The following is a 22,462-nucleotide window of genomic DNA, read 5'->3' as shown; positions in this document are numbered from 1 at the left end:
ACTAAATTCTGTCTCCCACATGAGGAGAGTTTGCTTGTCTTTTTATAGACGTAACAGTCCATTCCTTTGAGGGGTGTTGGATCAGTCCATTATATCAAAATGCAAAATAATTATACCAAAAATGCTTTAAATATTGGAGAAAAATCGCATTTTAGAAAATTTTCTGGAATCGAATTGAGTATGTATAACATATTGATGTTAATATAGGCCTTAAATTGTTTACAAAGAGGTAATATATCGAGAAAATTGTTGTCCGGAATTAAGATTAACATGTTGCACATTTGTAGCTTTCATGAGCTGCATTTTTACACACCACAATGTGATGACGTCCATGATTAGCAATAAGTTTATGTCTCATTTCTATTTCCCATATGATCTCAGTGACAAAGTTTCAATAGATAGATATCACTTAAAACTATTACATATTCTATGTAATTGATGTTTTTAGAATAAAACCTTTATTATATTTATTATTAAAGATTTAGATAAAATGGAAGTTTATAAACTACACTCCAAAACTGTAGAATTAATTTAATTTATTGCAGTTCGATGCGAGTCTTCCAAGGGTATGAATGATAAAAGCCTCATCCCTGATGAATACATTACTGGAACACCAGACACACCAAACTCTCCTGTAAGTGATGTCAGACCTGAAGGTCCTGGATGGATTGTACCAGCACCAACTCAATCCACTGACCCGAAACCAAGCATCACAGTAAAACTGACCGATGACCCTGAAGGAGTAGAGCTGATCAAGGTTGATGTTAGCGGTAATGCAAAGAAAATCACAATTCTTGTACAACGTCCAGGATCTGAAAATTTCGAACCACTTCCTGGTGCAAATAAAATCACTGGACCATTCATCTCAACGACATTTGACAAAGTGACAGCAATCAAGGTTATTTTGGAAGAAAAAGAAGATGATCAGAATCCAAACTACAAAGTAAACTTGGATGTTGAAGCATGTTTCCATTTGCCAAGTAAGAATCATTCATATTCCTCAAACCTAGTGTTTTACTTCTATTTTAGCAGTTCCTGTTATTAGCCGAATTATTGTAATACAAATAAGGTTACTTTTCATTTACCAACAACATTTTACATTATTGTAATATGACTAAGATGAGAAAATAGCTATGATTTTAGCTTATAGTTTTACTACTTATTCCAACTTGCTCTGCAGAATGTTAATCAGTAGAAAATAGTTTCTAAAAATATTATAATTAAAGTTTAATGCATATATTGAGAGTTGTTTGTCGATGATATGCCTTAAATAATCGTTTCATGCATAGATAGAGTTACATGCAATTCTTTTACCTTTTTTCAGAGGGAGATACTTAATGTGTCTGGAAATGTTCTTACATAAGTTATAACTTTTGTATCGGAATACATCTGATAAATATCGAAAATTGATAATCGAAAAAACGATTACAGAATAACGTCCGATTTTGAGTAAAGTTTATACTTTGAAAGGACGTTAAATCACAAATGCATTTGAGAAGTGTTATTACCGGTCAAGCAGAAAAGGGTCAGCTTCTAAAATTAACTGTAAATCTTTTATACGACAGAAGACATTCAAAGTGAATGTTTCTTTTTTAGAGCACATTTAAAGCATGATACTAGACTTTTGCATTTTTAACTTTAAGAGAAGCCATTATATACAGATAATTGTAAAAAATCAACAGATAATCAACAGTGCAATGTAGACAAAAATGTATTGTAGACTATGTCGATGGGGGGGGAGGAGGTATGTGAGGTTCCCATGTTGTGCCCTGAATGGGTGGGGGAGGGGCTTCAGTCCTTTACTAGAGCAGGAAATCAATTGATTTGATTGAAAATCGGTAAATACACTGATTTGATAACAATAATAGTATGAAAGGGTAAAACATTTGTTTATCCTCATTTAATCCAAGACATCTCCGAGTTTCCCTACTTGTTAAAAATTATAAAGTTTAAGCAATTTCTCCAATAATATGGCTCATGGAATTATATATTTATTTTCAGCATCTCCAATAACAACATCTACAAAGAAAACAACTACAGCAGGTAAATATATTTGTGGACAGTTGAAAAAAGTGCCAACAAACTCCCTACCATGATCTATTCATATTCTTTGCACAATTTCTAAACCCATGCATTCAATCAAATTTATATTCATTTTTAAATAATTATTTTAATAAAAAGTGTGTGTGGAATGTTATGTAGTAGAAAATTAGTTCATACAAAAAATAGTTTAAAGAAATAATAATTTTTTAACATTTTGAAAAGGGTTGCAATCTTTAGATGTTTAAATAGTAGTTGATACTTTGTTAATTTCATGTCATTTATTTATTTTGTTTAGGAATATAAGTTCGGTATATATTGATTTTTTAATAGTATTTTTTAATACTGAACTCAAATTCAAGCAAGAAAATATATCAACTGAATATCTGTTTATAATTTGTGATATAATCTCAAATTTATTTTCTTACACTAAATCTAATTTAAAAGCCAGTTGAGATAAATATCCATTTATCATCATATACATTTTGTAGAAAAAATTCGATAACAGTATTATTTTAATATCAGTCTTTCCTAATTTCTCTTTCTTTTAAACTAGACAATGGCGTAGTTACGTTGATAAACATTCAAGCTATATTCTCTCTAAATTTTCTACCGATCTGAGATTATTATGAATTATTATTCAAGAATGATTTCTCTTTATTGTATTCAATGAGAAGATTTCATTCCATGTTTATATATGGTAGTAAAAAATATTAATTTGAAAAAAAAATTGTATTTACCTTATAGGACCTGGACCAACCACTGAATCCACGTCAACAGGAACACCAACAATAACATCAACACCATTGATTAGCACAGGTAAAATATTGGAGAATACTCCAGAACTTTCTTTGCTTGATAAATATATATATTCTTTCACGGCATATCGTTGACCATTACAAGAACTAAACAGACCTAGCACGGTATAAAGGTTTTGAAAATCTTAAGTGAAAATGGTGCTATGGATCCGAGAATACAAAATCAATAGTTGTTAGTCCATAATGGTATCAATGACAGTATAGCGACTTCACAGTAAATAGTTTGTAACTACAATATTCACGGTGGAGTATCTATTAGCTTACATGACTGATATCAATAATACCACATGCACTATGAAATACATAATTTCTAATATCAGTTATATTCACTAAACTATACAGTATTTAGCGATTATTTTTCGCTTTCTATTAATAATAAAAAGCTTTCTAAACTCATGTTCCAGGAATTATTCATTTGCTTATCTGTATTATACACTATTGGATATTTTAACACATTAAAATAAGCGAAAATCTTTAGACTGTTGACGTTTGCACTAAATATTTAAAAAAAATTGAATATGTAACAAAATTTGCTTTTTTTTCTTCTTTCTAACAATGACACCTACAATCACCACAACATCAGGAAGCACTTCAACAACAACAGGACCAACTTCAACAACATCAGGTGAGAAATCAAATAATTGATAATTTCTGAATTTACACAATCAGACAATCGGTTAAACTGACAAAAGACGGCCGTAACGTGAAGCAAAATCTTGTGAATATAATAACACATATGAAAATAATGATGTGAATATTCCACATAATACAAATTATTAATTCTCATCTAAAAAAATAACTAAAGAAAATATATCTTCTTTTTTTTCTTGCTTCTTTAATATTTTGATAATATTGGAAAAAATATAACTGTACGTTTGCAATATATGATCATAAATTTATTGAGTAATGATTATTTTCGCATACAATTATTAAATTAAAAACTTTAATGTTTTGTTTTTGTTCTAGTTCGATGTGAGTCTACTAAAGGTATGGATGAGAAAAGCCTCATCCCTGATGAATACATTACTGGAACACCAGACACACCAAACTCTCCTGTAAGTGATGTCAGACCTGAAGGTCCTGGATGGATTGTACCAGCACCAACTGAATCCACTGACCCGAAACCAAGCATCACAGTAAAACTGACCGATGACCCTGAAGGAGTAGAGCTGATCAAGGTTGATGTGAGCGGTAATGCAAAGAAAATCACAATTCTTGTACAACGTCCAGGATCTGAAAATTTCGAACCACTTCCTGGTGCCAATAAAATCACTGGGCCATTCATCTCAACTACATTTGACAAAGTGACTGCAATCAAGGTGATTTTGGAAGAAAAAGAAGATGATCAGAATCCAAACTACAAAGTAAACTTGGATGTTGAAGCATGTTTCCATTTGCCAAGTAAGAATATTTCATTGTCTTTTGACCGAGTGTTTGTTTATGTATATTTTAGTAATTCTATGCATACATATCATCTGTAACATAGGTTAATCTGTGGTAAGACAACTAGGGATCTATTGGTATCTCACGATTTAACATAAAATAAACATATGGATTAGATGAAAACATAGCTATAGTTATTATATTAAATAATATATATAATATATACTTTATATTTAGGATATTAGATTCTAACTTTATAAAAAATTAAATTTCTTGCTAGATATATACATATTACACCATCACACACACTCTAAGCTTTTATGGTTGACGCAAATTTTATTATAATTCTTTGTGTTTAAATCATCAAATTTTAACTTTATTATATTTCAATTTCATAAAAAAACAGTAAAAAAGAAATTCCTTATATTTTTCTTAGAATGACTTACTTATGAATCATAAAAATTCTAAATATTTCTCACATTATGTTGCTTCTCTTTGTTTCCAGCATCACAAACAACAAAGACGACGACTGCAACAACTAAAACGACTACTACCACACCGAGTAAGTTGTTTTATACTTGGAAACATTGTATAAATAGTTTTATCAAATACATATTTCATGGTTTAGTCATTAATTTTTATACGATTACAAATCAAAGACCTCGACATGAATCTTTTATTTATTTTTCAGAAATATAAAGTTTTATTTATCTTTTCAAAAGAAAACTCTTTTCAGGATATATATTTATAAATGCAAAATAATTATACCAAAAATGCTTTAAACATTGGAGAAAAATCGCATTTTAGAAAATTTTCTGGAATCGAATTGAGTATGTATAAGATATTGATGTTAATATAGGCCTTCAATTGTTTACAAAGAGGTAATATATCGAGAAAATTGTTGTCAAGAATTAAGATTAACATGTTGCACATTTGTAGCTTTCATGAGCTGCATTTTTACACACCACAATGTGATGACGTCCATGATTAGCAATAAGTTTATGTATCATTTCTATTTTCCATCTGATCTCAGTGACAAAGTTTCAATAGATAGATATCACTTAAAACTATTACATATTATATGTAATTATTGTTTTTAGAATAAAACCTTTATTATATTTATTATTAAAGATTTAGATAAAATGGAAATTTATAAACTACACTCCAAAACTGTAGAATTAATTTAATTTATTGCAGTTCGATGCGAGTCTTCCAAGGGTATGAATGATAAAAGCCTCATCCCTGATGAATACATTACTGGAACACCAGACACACCAAACTCTCCTGTAAGTGATGTCAGACCTGAAGGTCCTGGATGGATTGTACCAGCACCAACTGAATCCACTGACCCGAAACCAAGCATCACAGTAAAACTAACCGATGACCCTGAAGGAGTAGAGCTGATCAAGGTTGATGTGAGCGGTAATGCAAAGAAAATCACAATTCTTGTACAACGTCCAGGATCTGAAAATTTCGAACCACTTCCTGGTGCCAATAAAATCACTGGGCCATTCATCTCAACTACATTTGACAAAGTGACTGCAATCAAGGTGATTTTCGAAGAAAAAGAAGATGATCAGAATCCAAACTACAAAGTAAACTTGGATGTTGAAGCATGTTTCCATTTGCCAAGTAAGAATCATTCATATTCCTCAAACCTACTGTTTTACTTCTATTTTAGCAGTTCCTGTTATTAGCCGAATTATTGTAATGCAAATCATGTTACTTTTCATTTACCAACAACTTTTTATATTATTGTAATATGACTAAGATGAGAAAATAGCTATTATTTTAGCTTATAGTTGTACTACTTATTCCAACTTGCTCTGCAGAATGTTAATCAGTAGAAAATAGTTTCTAAAAATATTACGATAATTAAAGTTGAATGCATATATTGTGAGTTGTTTGTCGATGATATGCCTTAAATAATCGTTTCATGCATAGATAGTGTTACATGCATTTTTTTTACCTTTATTTCAGAGGGAGATACTTAATGTGTCTGGAAATGTTCTTTAAAAGTTATAACTTTTGTATCGGAATACATCTGATAAATATCGAAAATTGATAATCGAAAAAACGATTACAGAATAATGTCTGATTTTGAGTAAAGTTTATACTTTGAAAGGACGTTAAATCACAAATGCATTTGAGAAGTTTTATTACCGGTCAAGCAGGAAAGGGTCAGCCTCTAAAATTAACTGTAAATCTTTTATATGAGAAAAGACATTCAAAATGAATGTTTCTTTTAGAGCACATTTAAAGCATGATACTAGACTTTTGCATTTTTAACTTGAAGAGAAGCCATTATTTACAGATAATTGTATAAAATCAACAGATATTCTACAGTGCAATGCAGATAAAAATGTATTGTAGACTATGTCGATGGGGGATGGGGGGTATGTGAAGCTTCCCTGTTATACACTGCATGGGTGGGGGAAGGACTTCAGTCCTTGACTAGAGCAGGAAATCAATTGATTTGATTGAAAATCGGTAAATACACTCATTGGATAGCAATAATAATATGAGAGGGTAAAACATTTGTTTATCCTCATTTAATCCAGGACAGCTCCGAGTTTCCCTACTAGTTACAAATTATAAAGTTTAAGCAATTTCTCCAATAATGTGGCTCATGTAATTATATATTTATTTTCAGCATCTCCAATAACAACATCTACAAAGAAAACAACTACAGCAGGTAAATATATTTGTGGACAGTTGAAAAAAGTGCCAACAAACTCCCTACCATGATCTATTCATATTCTTGGCACAATTTCTAAACCCATGCATTCAATCAAATTTATATTCATTTTTAAATAATTATTTTGATAAAACGTGTGTGGAATGTTATGTAGTAGAAAATCAGTTCATACAAAAAATAGTTTAAAGAAATAATAATTTTTTAACATTTTGAAAAGGGTTGCAATCTTTAGATGTTTAACTAGTCATTGATATTTTGTTAATTTCATGTCATTTATTTATTTTGTTTAGGAATATAAGTTCGGTATATATTGATTTTTTAATAGTATTTTTTAATACTGAACTCAAATTCAAGCAAGAAAATATATCAACTGAATATCTGTTTATAATTTGTGATATAATCTCAAATTTATTTTTTTACACTAAATCTCATTTAAAAGCCAGTTGAGATAAATATCCATTTATCATCGTGTACATTTTGCAGAAAAAATTCGATAACAGTATTATTTTAATATCAGTCTTTCCTAATTTCTCTTTCTTTAACACTAGACAATGACGTAGTTACATCGATTAACATTCAATCTATATTCTCTCTAAGTGTTCTACCGATCTCTGATTATTATGAATTATTATTCAAGAATGATTTCTCTTTATTGTATTCAATGAGAAGATTTAATTCCATGTTTACATATAGTAGTAAAAAATATTTATTTGTACATAATAATGTATTTACCTTATAGGACCTGGACCAACCACTGGATCCACTTCAACAGGAACACCAACAATAACATCAACACCATTGATTAGCACAGGTAAAATATTGGAGAATACTCCAGAACTTTCTTTGCTTGATAAATATATATATTCTTTCACGGCATATTGTTGACCATTACAAGAACTAAACAGACCTAGCATGGTATAAAGGTTTTGAAAATCTTAAGTGAAAATGGTGCTATGGATCCGAGAATACAAAAACAATAGTTGTTAGTCCATAACGGTATCAATGACAGTATAGCGACTTCACAGTAAATAGTTTGTAACTACAATATTCACTGTGGAGTATCTATTAGCTTACATGACTGATATCAATAATACAACATGCACTATGAAATACACAATTTCTAATATCAGTAATATTCACTAAACTATACAGTATTTAGCGATTATTTTTCGCTTTCTATTAATAATAAAAAGCTTTCTAAACTCATGTTCCAGGAATTATTCATTTGCTTATCTGTATTATACACTATTGGATATTTTAACACATTAAAATAAGCGAAAATCTTTAGACTGTTGACGTTTGCAAAAAAATTAAATATGTAACAAAATTTGCTTTTTTTTCTTCTTTCTAACAATGACACCTACAATTACCACAACATCAGGAAGCACTTCAACAACATCAGTAAGCACTTCAACAACAACAGGTGAGAAAGAATATAATTGATAATTTCTGAATTTACACAATGAGACAATCGGTTAAACTGACAAAAGACGGCCGTAACGTGAAGTAAAATCTCGTGAATATAATAACAAATATGAAAATAATGATGTGAATATTCCAAATAATACAAATTATTAATTCTCATCTAAAAAATAACTAAAGAAAATATATCTTCTTTTTTTTCTTGCTTCTTTAATATTTTGATAATATTGGAAAAAAATATAACTGTACGTTTGCAATATATGACCATAAATTTATTGAGTAATGATTATTTTCGCATACAATTATTAAATTAAAAACTTTAATGTTTTGTTTTTGTTCTAGTTCGATGTGAGTCAACTAAAGGTATGGATGAGAAAAGCCTCATCCCTGATGAATACATTACTGGAACACCAGACACACCAAACTCTCCTGTAAGTGATGTGAGACCTGAAGGTCCTGGATGGATTGTACCAGCACCAACTCAATCCACTGACCCGAAACCCAGCATCACAGTAAAACTGACCGATGACACTGAAGGAGTAGAGCTGATCAAGGTTGATGTTAGCGGTAATGCAAAGAAAATCACAATTCTTGTACAACGTCCAGGATCTGAAAATTTCGAACCACTTCCTGGTGCAAATAAAATCACTGGACCATTCATCTCAACTACATTTGACAAAGTGACTGCAATCAAGGTGATTTTGGAAGAAAAAGAAGATGATCAGAATCCAAACTACAAAGTAAACTTGGATGTTGAAGCATGTTTCCATTTGCCAAGTAAGAATATTTCATTATCTTTTGACCGAGTGTTCATGTATATTTTAGTAATTCTATGCATACATATCATCTGTAACATAGGTTAATCTGTGGTAAGACAACTAGGGATCTATTGGTATCTCACGATTTAACATAAAATAAACATATGGATTAGATGAAAACATAGCTATAGTTATTATATTAAATAATATATATAATATATACTTTATATTTAGGATATTAGATTCTAACTTTATAAAAAATTAAATTTCTTGCTAGATATATACATATTACACCATCACACACACTCTAAGCTTTTATGGTTGATGCAACTTTTATTATAATTCTTTGTGTTTTAATCATCAAATTTTAACTTTATTATATTTCAATTTCATAAAAAAAACAGTAAAAAAGAAATTCTTTGTATTTTTCTTAGAATGACTTACTTATGAATCATAAAAATTCTAAATATTTCTCACATTATGTTGCTTCTCTTTATTTCCAGCATCACAAACAACGAAGACGACGACTGCAACAACTAAAACGACTACTACCACACCGAGTAAGTTGTTTTATACTTGGAAACATTGTATAAATAGTTTTATCAAATACATATTTCATGGTTTAGTCATTAATTTTTATACGATTACAAATCAAAGACCTCGACATGAATCTTTTATTTATTTTTCAGAAATATAAAGTTTTATTTATCTTTTCAAAAGAAATCTCTTTTCAGGATATATATTTATAAATGCAAAATAATTATACCAAAAATGCTTTAAACATTGGAGAAAAATCGCATTTTAGAAAATTTTCTGGAATCGAATTGAGTATGTATAAGATATTGATGTTAATATAGGCCTTAAATTGTTTACAAACAGGTAATATATCGAGAAAATTGTTGTCAAGAATTAAGATTAACATGTTGCACATTTGTAGCTTTCATGAGCTGCATTTTTACACACCACAATGTGATGACGTCCATGATTAGCAATAAGTTTATGTCTCATATATATTTCTCATCTGATGTCAGTGACAATGTTTCAATTGATAGATTTCACTTAAAACTATTACATATTCTATGTAATTATTGTTTTTAGAATAAAACCTTTATTATATTTATTATTAAAGATTTAGATAAAATGGAAGTTTATAAACTACACTCCAAAACTGTAGAATTAATTTAATTTATTGCAGTTCGATGCGAGTCTTCCAAGGGTATTAATGATAAAAGCCTCATCCCTGATGAATACATTACTGGAACACCAGACACACCAAACTCTCCTGTAAGTGATGTCAGACCTGAAGGTCCTGGATGGATTGTACCAGCACCAACTGAATCCACTGACCCGAAACCAAGCATCACAGTAAAACTAACCGATGACCCTGAAGGAGTAGAGCTGATCAAGGTTGATGTGAGCGGTAATGCAAAGAAAATCACAATTCTTGTACAACGTCCAGGATCTGAAAATTTCGAACCACTTCCTGGTGCCAATAAAATCACTGGGCCATTCATCTCAACTACATTTGACAAAGTGACTGCAATCAAGGTGATTTTGGAAGAAAAAGAAGATGATCAGAATCCAAACTACAAAGTAAACTTGGATGTTGAAGCATGTTTCCATTTGCCAAGTAAGAATCATTCATATTCCTCAAACCTACTGTTTTACTTCTATTTTAGCAGTTCCTGTTATTAGCCGAATTATTGTAATGCAAATCATGTTACTTTTCATTGACAAACAACTTTTTACATTATTGTAATATGACTAAGATGAGAAAATAGCTATGATTGTAGCTTATAGTTGTACTACTTATTCCAACTTGCTCTGCAAAATGTTAATCAGTAGAAAATAGTTTCTAAAAATTATTACAATAATTAAAGTTGAATGCATATATTGTGAGTTGTTTGTCGATGATATGCCTTAAATAATCGTTTCATGCATAGATAGTGTTACATGCATTTTTTTTACCTTTATTTCAGAGGGAGATACTTAATGTGTCTGGGAATGTTCTTAAAAAGTTATAACTTTTATATTGGAATACATCTGATAAATATCGAAAATTGATAATCGAAAAAACGATTACAGAATAACGTCTGATTTTGAGTAAAGTTTATACTTTGAAAGGACGTTAAATCACAAATGCATTTGAGAAGTTTTATTACCGGTCAAGCAGGAAAGGGTCAGCCTCTAAAATTAACTGTAAATCTTTTATATGAGAAAAGACATTCAAAATGAATGTTTCTTTTTTAGAGCACATTTAAAGCATGATACTAGACTTTTGCATTTTAAACTTGAAGAGAAGCCATTATTTACAGATAATTGTATAAAATCAACAGATATTCTACAGTGCAATGCAGATAAAAATGTATTGTAGACTATGTCGCTGTGGGATGGGGGGGTATGTGAAGCTTCCCTGTTATACACTGCATGCGAGGGGGAGGGACTTCAGTCCTTGACTAGAGCAGGAAATCAATTGATTTGATTGAAAATCGGTAAATACACTCATTGGATAGCAATAATAAGATGAGAGGGTAAAACATTTGTTTATCCTCATTTAAATCTGGACAGCTCCGAGTTTCCGTACTAGTTACAAATTATAAAGTTTAAGCAATTTCTCCAATAATGTGGCTCATGTAATTATATATTTATTTTCAGCATCTCCAATAACAACATCTACAAAGAAAACAACTACAGCAGGTAAATATATTTGTGGACAGTTGAAAAAAGTGCCAACAAACTCCCTACCATGATCTATTCATATTTTTTGCACAATTTCTAAACCCATGCATTCAATCAAATTTATATTCATTTTTAAATAATTATTTTGATAACAAGTGTGTAGAATATTATGTAGTAGAAAATCAGATCATACCAAAAATAGTTAAAAAAAATACATTTTTTTACAATTTAAAAAGGGTTGCAATCTTTAGATGTTTAAATAGTAGTTGATATTTTGTTAATTTCATGTCATTTATTTATTTTGTTTAGGAATATAAGTTCGGTATATATTGATTTTTTTGTAGTATTCTTTAATACTGAACTCAAATTCAAGCAAGAAAATATATCAACTTAATATCTGTTTATTATTTGTGATATAATCTCAAATTTATTTTCTTACACTAAATCTAATTTAAAAGCCAGTTGTGATAAATATCCATTTATCATCATATACATTTTGTAGAAAAATTCGATAACAGTATTATTTTAATATCAGTCTTTCCTAATTTCTCTTTCTTTTAAACTAGACAATGGCGTAGTTACGTTAATAAAGTTCAAGGTATATTTTCTCTAAGTGTTCTACCGATCTGAGATTATTATGAATTATTATTCAAGAATAATTTCTCATTATTGTATTCAATGAGAAGATTTCATTCCATGTTTATATATGGTAGTAAAAATATTTATTTGTACATAATAATGTATTTACCTTATAGGACCTGGACCAACCACTGGATCCACTTCAACAGGAACACCAACAATAACATCAACACCATTGATTAGCACAGGTAAAATATTGGAGAATACTCCAGAACTTTCTTTGCTTGATAAATATATATATTCTTTCACGGCATATTGTTGACTATTACAAGAACTAAACAGACCTAGCATGGTATAAAGGTTTTGAAAATCTTAAGTGAAAATGGTGCTATGGATCCGAGAATACAAAAACAATAGTTGTTAGTCCATAACGGTATCAATGACAGTATAACGACTTCACAGTAAATAGTTTGTAACTACAATATTCACTGTGGAGTATCTATTAGCTTACATGACTGATATCAATAATACAACATGCACTATGAAATACACAATTTCTAATATCAGTAATATTCACTAAACTATACAGTATTTAGCGATTATTTTTCGCTTTCTATTAATAATAAAAAGCTTTCTAAACTCATGTTCCAGGAATTATTCATTTGCTTATCTGTATTATACACTATTGGATATTTTAACACATTAAAATAAGCGAAAATCTTTAGACTGTTGACGTTTGCAAAAAAATTAAATATGTAACAAAATTTGCTTTCTTTTCTTCTTTCTAACAATGACACCTACAATTACCACAACATCAGGAAGCACTTCAACAACATCAGTAAGCACTTCAACAACAACAGGACTCACTTCAACAACATCAGGTGAGAAATCAAATAATTGATAATTTCTGAATTTACACAATCAGACAATCGGTTAAACTGACAAAAGACGGCCGTAACGTGAAGTAAAATCTTGTGAATATAATAACAAATATGAAAATAATGATGTGAATACTCCAAATAATACAAATTATTAATTCTCATCTAAAAAATAACTAAAGAAAATATATCTTCTTTTTTTTTCTTGCTTCTTTAATATTTTGGTAATATTGGAAAAAAATATAACTGTACGTTTGCAATATATGATCATAAATTTATTGAGTAATGATTATTTTCGCATACAATTATTAAATTAAAAACTTTAATGTTTTGTTTTTGTTCTAGTTCGATGTGAGTCTACTAAAGGTATGGATGAGAAAAGCCTCATCCCTGATGAATACATTACTGGAACACCAGACACACCAAACTCTCCTGTAAGTGATGTCAGACCTGAAGGTCCTGGATGGATTGTACCAGCACCAACTGAATCCACTGACTCGAAACCCAGCATCACAGTAAAACTGACCGATGACACTGAAGGAGTAGAGCTGATCAAGGTTGATGTGAGCGGTAATGCAAAGAAAATCACAATTCTTGTACAACGTCCAGGATCTGAAAATTTCGAACCACTTCCTGGTGCCAATAAAATCACTGGACCATTCATCTCAACCACATTTGACAAAGTGACAGCAATCAAGGTGATTTTGGAAGAAAAAGAAGATGATCAGAATCCAAACTACAAAGTAAACTTGGATGTTGAAGCATGTTTCCATTTGCCAAGTAAGAATATTTCATTGTCTTTTGACCGAGTGTTTGTTAAGTATATTTTAGTAATTCTATGCATACATATCATCTGTAACATAGGTTAATCTGTGGTAAGACAACTAGGGATCTATTGGTATCTCACGATTTAACATAAAATAAACATATGGATTAGATGAAAACATAGCTATAGTTATTATATTAAATAATATATATAATATATACTTTATATTTAGGATATTGGATTCTAACTTTATAAAAAATTAAATTTCTTGCTAGATATATACATATTACACCATCACACACACTCTAAGCTTTTATGGTTGATGCAACTTTTATTATAATTCTTTGTGTTTTAATCATCAAATTTTAACTTTATTATATTTCAATTTCATAAAAAAAAACAGTAAAAAAGAAATTCTTTGTATTTTTCTTAGAATGACTTACTTATGAATCATAAAAATTCTAAATATTTCTCACATTATGTTGCTTCTCTTTATTTCCAGCATCACAAACAACGAAGACGACGACTGCAACAACTAAAACGACTACTACCACACCGAGTAAGTTGTTTTATACTTGGAAACATTGTATAAATAGTTTTATCAAATACTTCCAACGTAGACCCCTACTACCATGTCTCCTTCTCCAACATCAGGGGTCTTCGTTCTAACCTTCCAGAGGTTGAAACCCAATTACAGGAGACTACACCAGACCTTTTATTTTTAAGTGAAACTGGCATTGGACAGGCTATTTCCCTAGATGAGTTTGCAATTTCAGGATACTCTAACTTAACTTCTAAATCTGACCCCCAAGATCGCCATGGGCATGGAATATGTGCCTATATTAAAGATAGCTTTCCATGTGGGAGGGACATCTCCAGGGAAGATCCTAACTTACCCTATATGTGCTTCCGGGTTGCTTTAGCTCACACTACTGCATTTATATTTACTCTCTATCGCCCCCACAACAGCGGAGTTACTATCTTTCAAAGCATATCTGAGAAAATTGACCAAGTCCTTTCTACTTATCCTTCAGCTAACATTCACGTATGTGGAGACTTCAATGTTCACAACGTCGAATGGTTGACCCACTCAAACAAGACCGATTATGAGGGGAGGTTCTGTCATGATTTCTCCATTGCCTATGACCTCACTCAGATTGTTCAGGAACCTACCCGTGTGCCCGATAATGACGGCCAGTATGCGAGCCTACTAGACCTTTTTCTCACAACTTGCCCTGAACTATGTTCAGTTTCTGTTCTGTCGCCTCTTGGATCTTCCGACCACTCTGTTGTATCAATTAAGATAAAAATGAAATGTAATAAGTCCCCAGACGTACCTCTCCATCGTACAGTATATCGATACACTAAGGCTGACTGGGATAGCTTCCGTACATTTATATCTGATCTACCTCTGCATTCCATGTTTAAAAAGGATGTGTCCTCTATAGTATTAGACCTAACTGAATGGTTAATTGTAGGTATTGATCATTTCATACCCTCTAAAAAGTTTCAGCAAAAACCTAACAGCCAGCCATGGTTCTCTCCAGAATGTGCTGCTGCCATTGCGCACAGAAATCACTTTTTCCACTGCTTCAAACGTAATAGATGTATGGAAACTAAAGCCGTTTTCAGGACTGCCAGCAACCATTGTAAGAAAGTAATAAGGAACGCAAGAGTGTTGTATGCTCAATCAGTTAAGTCCAAAGTAGCTGAGCAGCGGCTTGGTTCCCACCAGTTTTGGCAAATAGCAAACAGAATCCTGAACAGAAGCGTGTGCTCCATCCCAACTATTATCAATGGACCTGAGGTAATCTCGTCAGCATCAGACAAAGCCAAACTCTTTGTCAAGAACTTTGCAGCTAATTCTACCCTTTGCGACCAAGACCGCCAACCCCCAATATTTCCTCCTGTATCAGAAAACACGCTATGTAATATACGTATATCTGTACGTGATGTTGCGAAGCTAATCAAAAACCTTGATTCGAGTAAAGCAACTGGCCCTGATGGTATTCCAATTATAGTACTCAAAAAACTTCAACCTGAATTAGCGCCCATACTTACAAAACTGTTCATTTCAGGTGATCGCTCATCCCCCTCTCAGTACAGGCCAATAAGTCTCCTGTGCGTCATGAGTAAGTTGCTAGAATCTGTGTTAAATACAGAAGTAATCAAACATCTCAACAAAAATAACCTTCTTAGTGACACTCAATATGGTTTCCGTTCTGCTAGATCTACAGCAGATGTCCTTACAGCTATATCGCATAGGATTAGCAAATCTCTCGACGGTGGCAATCTTTCTAGGGCAATTGCTCTTGACATATCTAAAGCCTTTGATAGGGTATGGCATAAAGGTTTACTTCATAAGATCGCTAGCTATGGTATAGCTGGAAAAGTCTTCTCAATTATTAAATCATTTCTTTCTGATAGGTTCATAAGAGTAGTAGTTGAGGGGCAAAAATCAGAAGCTCACAGTATTAATGCCGGTGTCCCTCAGGGATCCATCCTGGGCCCAACTCTTTTCCTGATCTACATTAATGATCTTCCAAATCATATCCTTACATCATTTGTAGACATTTATGCTGACGACACTACCATTTATGGTAGCACATCTAAGACAGTAAACGACCAAGTTCTCTCCAATTCTCTCTCCTCTGATCTTGAGCACGTAGTACAATGGGGAAAGGAGTGGCTGGTTACTTTTAATGCATCTAAAACCAAGCTTCTCTCTTTACATCATCAACATTCTAATCCACATTTGTCATCAATTGAAATGAATGGCTCTCGTCTTCAGGAGGCCTCAAGTTTTGACAAGCTTCTGGGCTTGACCATTACTCCTGATCTTAAATGGAACACGTATATCAAATCTGTTGCCAAGGCCGCTGGAAAAATGGTGGGATCTTTCTATCGATCCAGTAGATATCTCACTGCTGATGCTATTCTCTACCTATATAAGAGCCAGGTACGTCCAAGGATGGAATACTGTTGCCACATCTGGGCAGGAGCTGCTAGAAAGGACTTGTCCTGCCTTGATAGAGTTCAAAATAGACTTCGTAGCCTCGTAGGAAATGTCCTTTTCTCCTCCTTGCAACCTCTATCTCACAGAAGAGATGTTGCGAGTTTGTCTCTGATGTATCGTTATTTTCATGGAAAGTGTTCAACTGAGCTTCACTCTATGGTCCCCCCTCGCCAAACTTTCACAAGAAACACTCGTCTAGCTGTAAACACTATCAATAATTTCCCCCACTCTTTATCTGTGCCTAAACCTAAACGTAGATTCCATGAACAAAGCTTCTTTCTTAGAACTGCACGCCTATGGAATTGTCTTCCGTTTTCCTGCTTTCCGGCTGACTACAATATGGATGTGTTCAAGTCTAAAGTAAATAAGTTCTTGATGAGCCGTTCCATATAAGTTATTAAATTTACCAAATTTTCATTACTAATGATTACTATATTGACCAATTTCTACTGTACACTCTTTAACCCTTATCCTTGAGTGGCCTATGGGCCTTGATAATGTGGTGATGCCTTTGTAAAAAAAAAAAAAAAAAAAAAAAAAAACATATTTCATGGTTTAGTCATTAATTTTTATACGATTACAAATCAAAGACCTCGACATGAATCTTTATTTATTTTTCAGAAATATAAAGTTTTATTTATCTTTTCAAAAGAAATCTCTTTTCAGGATATATATTTATAAATGCAAAATAATTATACCAAAAATGCTTTAAACATTGGAGAAAATCGCATTTTAGAAAATTTTCTGGAATCGAATTGAGTATGTATAAGATATTGATGTTAATATAGGCCTTCAATTGTTTACAAAGAGGTAATATATCGAGAAAATTGTTGTCAAGAATTAAGATTAACATGTTGCACATTTGTAGCTTTCATGAGCTGCATTTTTACACACCACAATGTGATGACGTCCATGATTAGCAATAAGTTTATGTCTCATATATATTTCTCATCTGATGTCAGTGACAATGTTTCAATTGATAGATTTCACTTAAAACTATTACATATTCTATGTAATTATTGTTTTTAGAATAAAACCTTTATTATATTTATTATTAAAGATTTAGATAAAATGGAAGTTTATAAACTACACTCCAAAACTGTAGAATTAATTTAATTTATTGCAGTTCGATGCGAGTCTTCCAAGGGTATGAATGATAAAAGCCTCATCCCTGATGAATACATTACTGGAACACCAGACACACCAAACTCTCCTGTAAGTGATGTCAGACCTGAAGGTCCTGGATGGATTGTACCAGCACCAACTGAATCCACTGACCCGAAACCAAGCATCACAGTAAAACTAACCGATGACCCTGAAGGAGTAGAGCTGATCAAGGTTGATGTGAGCGGTAATGCTAAGAAAATCACAATTCTTGTACAACGTCCAGGATCTGAAAATTTCGAACCACTTCCTGGTGCCAATAAAATCACTGGGCCATTCATCTCAACTACATTTGACAAAGTGACTGCAATCAAGGTGATTTTGGAAGAAAAAGAAGATGATCAGAATCCAAACTACAAAGTAAACTTGGATGTTGAAGCATGTTTCCATTTGCCAAGTAAGAATCATTCATATTCCCCAAACCTACTGTTTTACTTCTATTTTAGCAGTTCCTGTTATTAGCCGAATTATTGTAATGCAAATCATGTTACTTTTCATTTACCAACAACTTTTTATATTATTGTAATATGGCTAAGATGAGAAAATAGCTATGATTGTAGCTTATAGTTGTACTACTTATTCCAACTTGCTCTGCAGAATGTTAATCAGTAGAAAATAGTTTCTAAAAATTATTACGATAATTAAAGTTGAATGCATATATTGTGAGTTGTTTGTCGATGATATGCCTTAAATAATCGTTTCATGCATAGATAGTGTTACATGCAATTTTTTTTACCTTTATTTCAGAGGGAGATACTTAATGTGTCTGGGAATGTTCTTAAAAAGTTATAACTTTTATATTGGAATACATCTGATAAATATCGAAAATTGATAATCGAAAAAACGATTACAGAATAATGTCTGATTTTGAGTAAAGTTTATACTTTGAAAGGACGTTAAATCACAAATGCATTTGAGAAGTTTTATTACCGATCAAGCAGATACTAGACTTTTGCATTTTAAACTTGAAGAGAAGCTATTATTTACAGATAATTGTATAAAATCAACAGATATTCTACAGTGCAATGCAGATAAAAATGTATTGTAGACTGTGTCGCTGGGGGATAGGGGTTATGTGAAGCGTCCCTGTTATACACTGCATGCGTGGGGGAGGGACTTCAGTCCTTGACTAGAGCAGGAAATCAATTGATTTGATTGAAAATCGGTAAATACACTCATTGGATAGCAATAATAAGATGAGAGGGTAAAACATTTGTTTATCCTCATTTAAATCTGGACAGCTCCGAGTTTCCCTACTAGTTACAAATTATAAAGTTTAAGCAATTTCTCCAATAATGTGGCTCATGTAATTATATATTTATTTTCAGCATCTCCAATAACAACATCTACAAAGAAAACAACTACAGCAGGTAAATATATTTGTGGACAGTTGAAAAAAGTGCCAACAAACTCCCTACCATGATCTATTCATATTCTTTGCACAATTTCTAAACCCATGCATTCAATCAAATTTATATTCATTTTTAAATAATTATTTTGATAAAAAGTGTGTGTGGAATGTTATGTAGTAGAAAATTAGTTCATACACAAAATAGTTTAAAGAAATAATAATTTTTTTAACATTTTGAAAAGGGTTGCAATCTTTAGATGTTTAAATAGTAGTTGATATTTTGTTAATTTCATGTCATTTATTTATTTTGTTTAGGAATATAAGTTCGGTATATATTGATTTTTTAATAGTATTTTTTAATACTAAACTCAAATTCAAGCAAGAAAATATATCAACTGAATATCTGTTTATAATTTGTGATATAATCTCAAATTTATTTTCTTACACTAAATCTAATTAAAAAGCCAGTTGTGATAAATTTCTAATTATCATCACATACATTTTGTAGAAAAATTCGATAACAGTATCATTTTAATATCAGTCTTTCCTAATTTCTCTTTCTTTTAAACTAGACAATGGCGTAGTTACGTTGATAAACATTCAAGCTATATTTTCTCTAAGTGTTCTACCGATCTGAGATTATTATGAATTATTATTCAAGAATGATTTCTCATTATTGTATTCAATGAGAAGATTTCATTCCATGTTTATATATTGTAGTAAAAATATTTATTTGTACATAATAATGTATTTACCTTATAGGACCTGGACCAACCACTGGATCCACTTCAACAGGAACACCAACAATAACATCAACACCATTGATTAGCACGGGTAAAATATTGGAGAATACTCCAGAACTTTCTTTGCTTGATAAATATATATATTCTTTCACTGCATATCGTTGACCATTACAAGAACTAAACAGACCTAGCATGGTATAAAGGTTTTGAAAATCTTAAGTGAAGATGGTGCTATGGATCCGAGAATACAAAAACAATAGTTGTTAGTTCATAACGGTATCAATGACAGTATAGCGACTTCACAGTAAATAGTTTGTAACTACAATATTCACGGTGGAGTATCTATTAGCTTACATGACTGATATAAATAATACAACATGCACTATGAAATACCCAATTTCTGATATCAGTAATATTCACTAAACTATACAGTATTTAGCGATTATTTTTCGCTTTCTATTAATAATAAAAAGCTTTCTAAACTCATGTTCCAGGAATTATTCATTTGCTTATCTGTATTATACACTATTGGATATTTTAACACATTAAAATAAGCGAAAATCTTTAGACTGTTGACGTTTGCAAAAAAATTAAATATGTAACAAAATTTGCTTTCTTTTCTTCTTTCTAACAATGACACCTACAATCACCACAACATCAGGAAGCACTTCAACAACATCAGGAAGCACTTCAACAACAACAGGACCCACTTCAACAACATCAGGTGAGAAAGAAAATAATTGATAATTTCTGAATTTACACAATCAGACAATCGGTTCAACTGACAAAAGACGGCCGTAACGTGAAGTAAAATCTTGTGAATATAATAACAAATATGAAAATAATGATGTGAATATTCCAAATAATACAAATTATTAATTCTCATCTAAAAAATAACTAAAGAAAATATATCTTCTTTTTTTTCTTGCTTCTTTAATATTTTGATAATATTGGAAAAAAATATAACTGTACGTTTGCAATATATGACCATAAATTTATTGAGTAATGATTATTTTCGCATACAATTATTAAATTAAAAACTTTAATGTTTTGTTTTTGCTCTAGTTCGATGTGAGTCTACTAAAGGTATGGATGAGAAAAGCCTCATCCCTGATGAATACATTACTGGAACACCAGACACACCAAACTCTCCTGTAAGTGATGTCAGACCTGAAGGGCCTGGATGGATTGTACCAGCACCAACTGAATCCACTGACCCGAAACCCAGCATCACAGTAAAACTGACCGATGACCCTGAAGGAGTAGAGCTGATCAAGGTTGATGTGAGCGGTAATGCAAAGAAAATCACAATTCTTGTACAACGTCCAGGATCTGAAAATTTCGAACCACTTCCTGGTGCCAATAAAATCACTGGACCATTCATCTCAACCACATTTGACAAAGTGACAGCAATCAAGGTGATTTTGGAAGAAAAAGAAGATGATCAGAATCCAAACTACAAAGTAAACTTGGATGTTGAAGCATGTTTCCATTTGCCAAGTAAGAATATTTCATTATCTTTTGACCGAGTGTTTATATATATTTTAGTAATTCTATGCATACATATTATCTGTAACATAGGTTAATCTGTGGTAAGACAACTAGGGATCTATTGGTATCTCACGATTTCGCATAAAATAAACATATGGATTAGATGAAAACATAGCTATAGTTATTATATTAAATGCTAATCTTTATAGTTAGGATATTAGATTCTAACTTTATAAAAAATTAAATTTCTTGCTAGATATATACATATTACACCATCACACACATTATAAGCTTTTATGGTTGATGCAACTTTTATTATAATTCTTTGTGTTTAAATCATCAAATTTTAACTTTATCATATTTCAATTTCATAAAAACAATGAAAAAATATTCCTTGTATTTTTTTAGACTTACTTATGAATCATAAAAATTATAAATATTTCTCACATACTGTTGCTATTTTCATGTCTTTATTTACAGCATCTCAAACAACAAAGACGACGACTACAACAACTAAAACGACTACTACCACACCGAGTAAGTGGCTTTATATTTTGAAACATTGTATAAATTGTTTATCAAATACATATTTTATTATTTTTTTGTACGATTATAAATCAAAGACCTCGACATGAATCTTTTATTTATTTTTCAGAAATATTAAGTTTTGTTCATC

The 22,462-nt window shown here is 31.3% G+C and overlaps 1 protein-coding gene across 1 annotated transcript in view; it reads left to right on the top strand.

Moving 5' to 3' along the window:
* The window catches only part of LOC145247313 (uncharacterized), a 558,870-nt gene that overhangs the window by 219,125 nt on the left and 317,283 nt on the right, over window positions 1-22,462 (top strand). Inside the window, exons 120-143 of the mRNA XM_080108949.1 lie at window positions 546-980; window positions 2,002-2,043; window positions 2,788-2,859; window positions 3,442-3,483; window positions 3,825-4,259; window positions 4,747-4,803; window positions 5,439-5,873; window positions 6,895-6,936; window positions 7,679-7,750; window positions 8,321-8,362; window positions 8,704-9,138; window positions 9,623-9,679; window positions 10,315-10,749; window positions 11,775-11,816; window positions 12,554-12,625; window positions 13,196-13,258; window positions 13,601-14,035; window positions 14,524-14,580; window positions 18,164-18,598; window positions 19,530-19,571; window positions 20,315-20,386; window positions 20,957-21,019; window positions 21,361-21,795; window positions 22,267-22,323. Of these exons, the coding sequence (XP_079965075.1) occupies window positions 546-980; window positions 2,002-2,043; window positions 2,788-2,859; window positions 3,442-3,483; window positions 3,825-4,259; window positions 4,747-4,803; window positions 5,439-5,873; window positions 6,895-6,936; window positions 7,679-7,750; window positions 8,321-8,362; window positions 8,704-9,138; window positions 9,623-9,679; window positions 10,315-10,749; window positions 11,775-11,816; window positions 12,554-12,625; window positions 13,196-13,258; window positions 13,601-14,035; window positions 14,524-14,580; window positions 18,164-18,598; window positions 19,530-19,571; window positions 20,315-20,386; window positions 20,957-21,019; window positions 21,361-21,795; window positions 22,267-22,323 (4,374 nt within the window). The remainder of the gene's footprint in view (window positions 1-545; window positions 981-2,001; window positions 2,044-2,787; window positions 2,860-3,441; window positions 3,484-3,824; window positions 4,260-4,746; window positions 4,804-5,438; window positions 5,874-6,894; window positions 6,937-7,678; window positions 7,751-8,320; window positions 8,363-8,703; window positions 9,139-9,622; window positions 9,680-10,314; window positions 10,750-11,774; window positions 11,817-12,553; window positions 12,626-13,195; window positions 13,259-13,600; window positions 14,036-14,523; window positions 14,581-18,163; window positions 18,599-19,529; window positions 19,572-20,314; window positions 20,387-20,956; window positions 21,020-21,360; window positions 21,796-22,266; window positions 22,324-22,462) is intronic.

This window comes from Euprymna scolopes, chromosome 25 (genome assembly GCF_053919585.1).
Source record: "Euprymna scolopes isolate OS-2025 chromosome 25, ASM5391958v1, whole genome shotgun sequence".
NCBI lineage: Eukaryota > Metazoa > Mollusca > Cephalopoda > Sepiida > Sepiolidae > Euprymna > Euprymna scolopes.
This window is presented reverse-complemented; position numbering and strand designations above follow the sequence as displayed.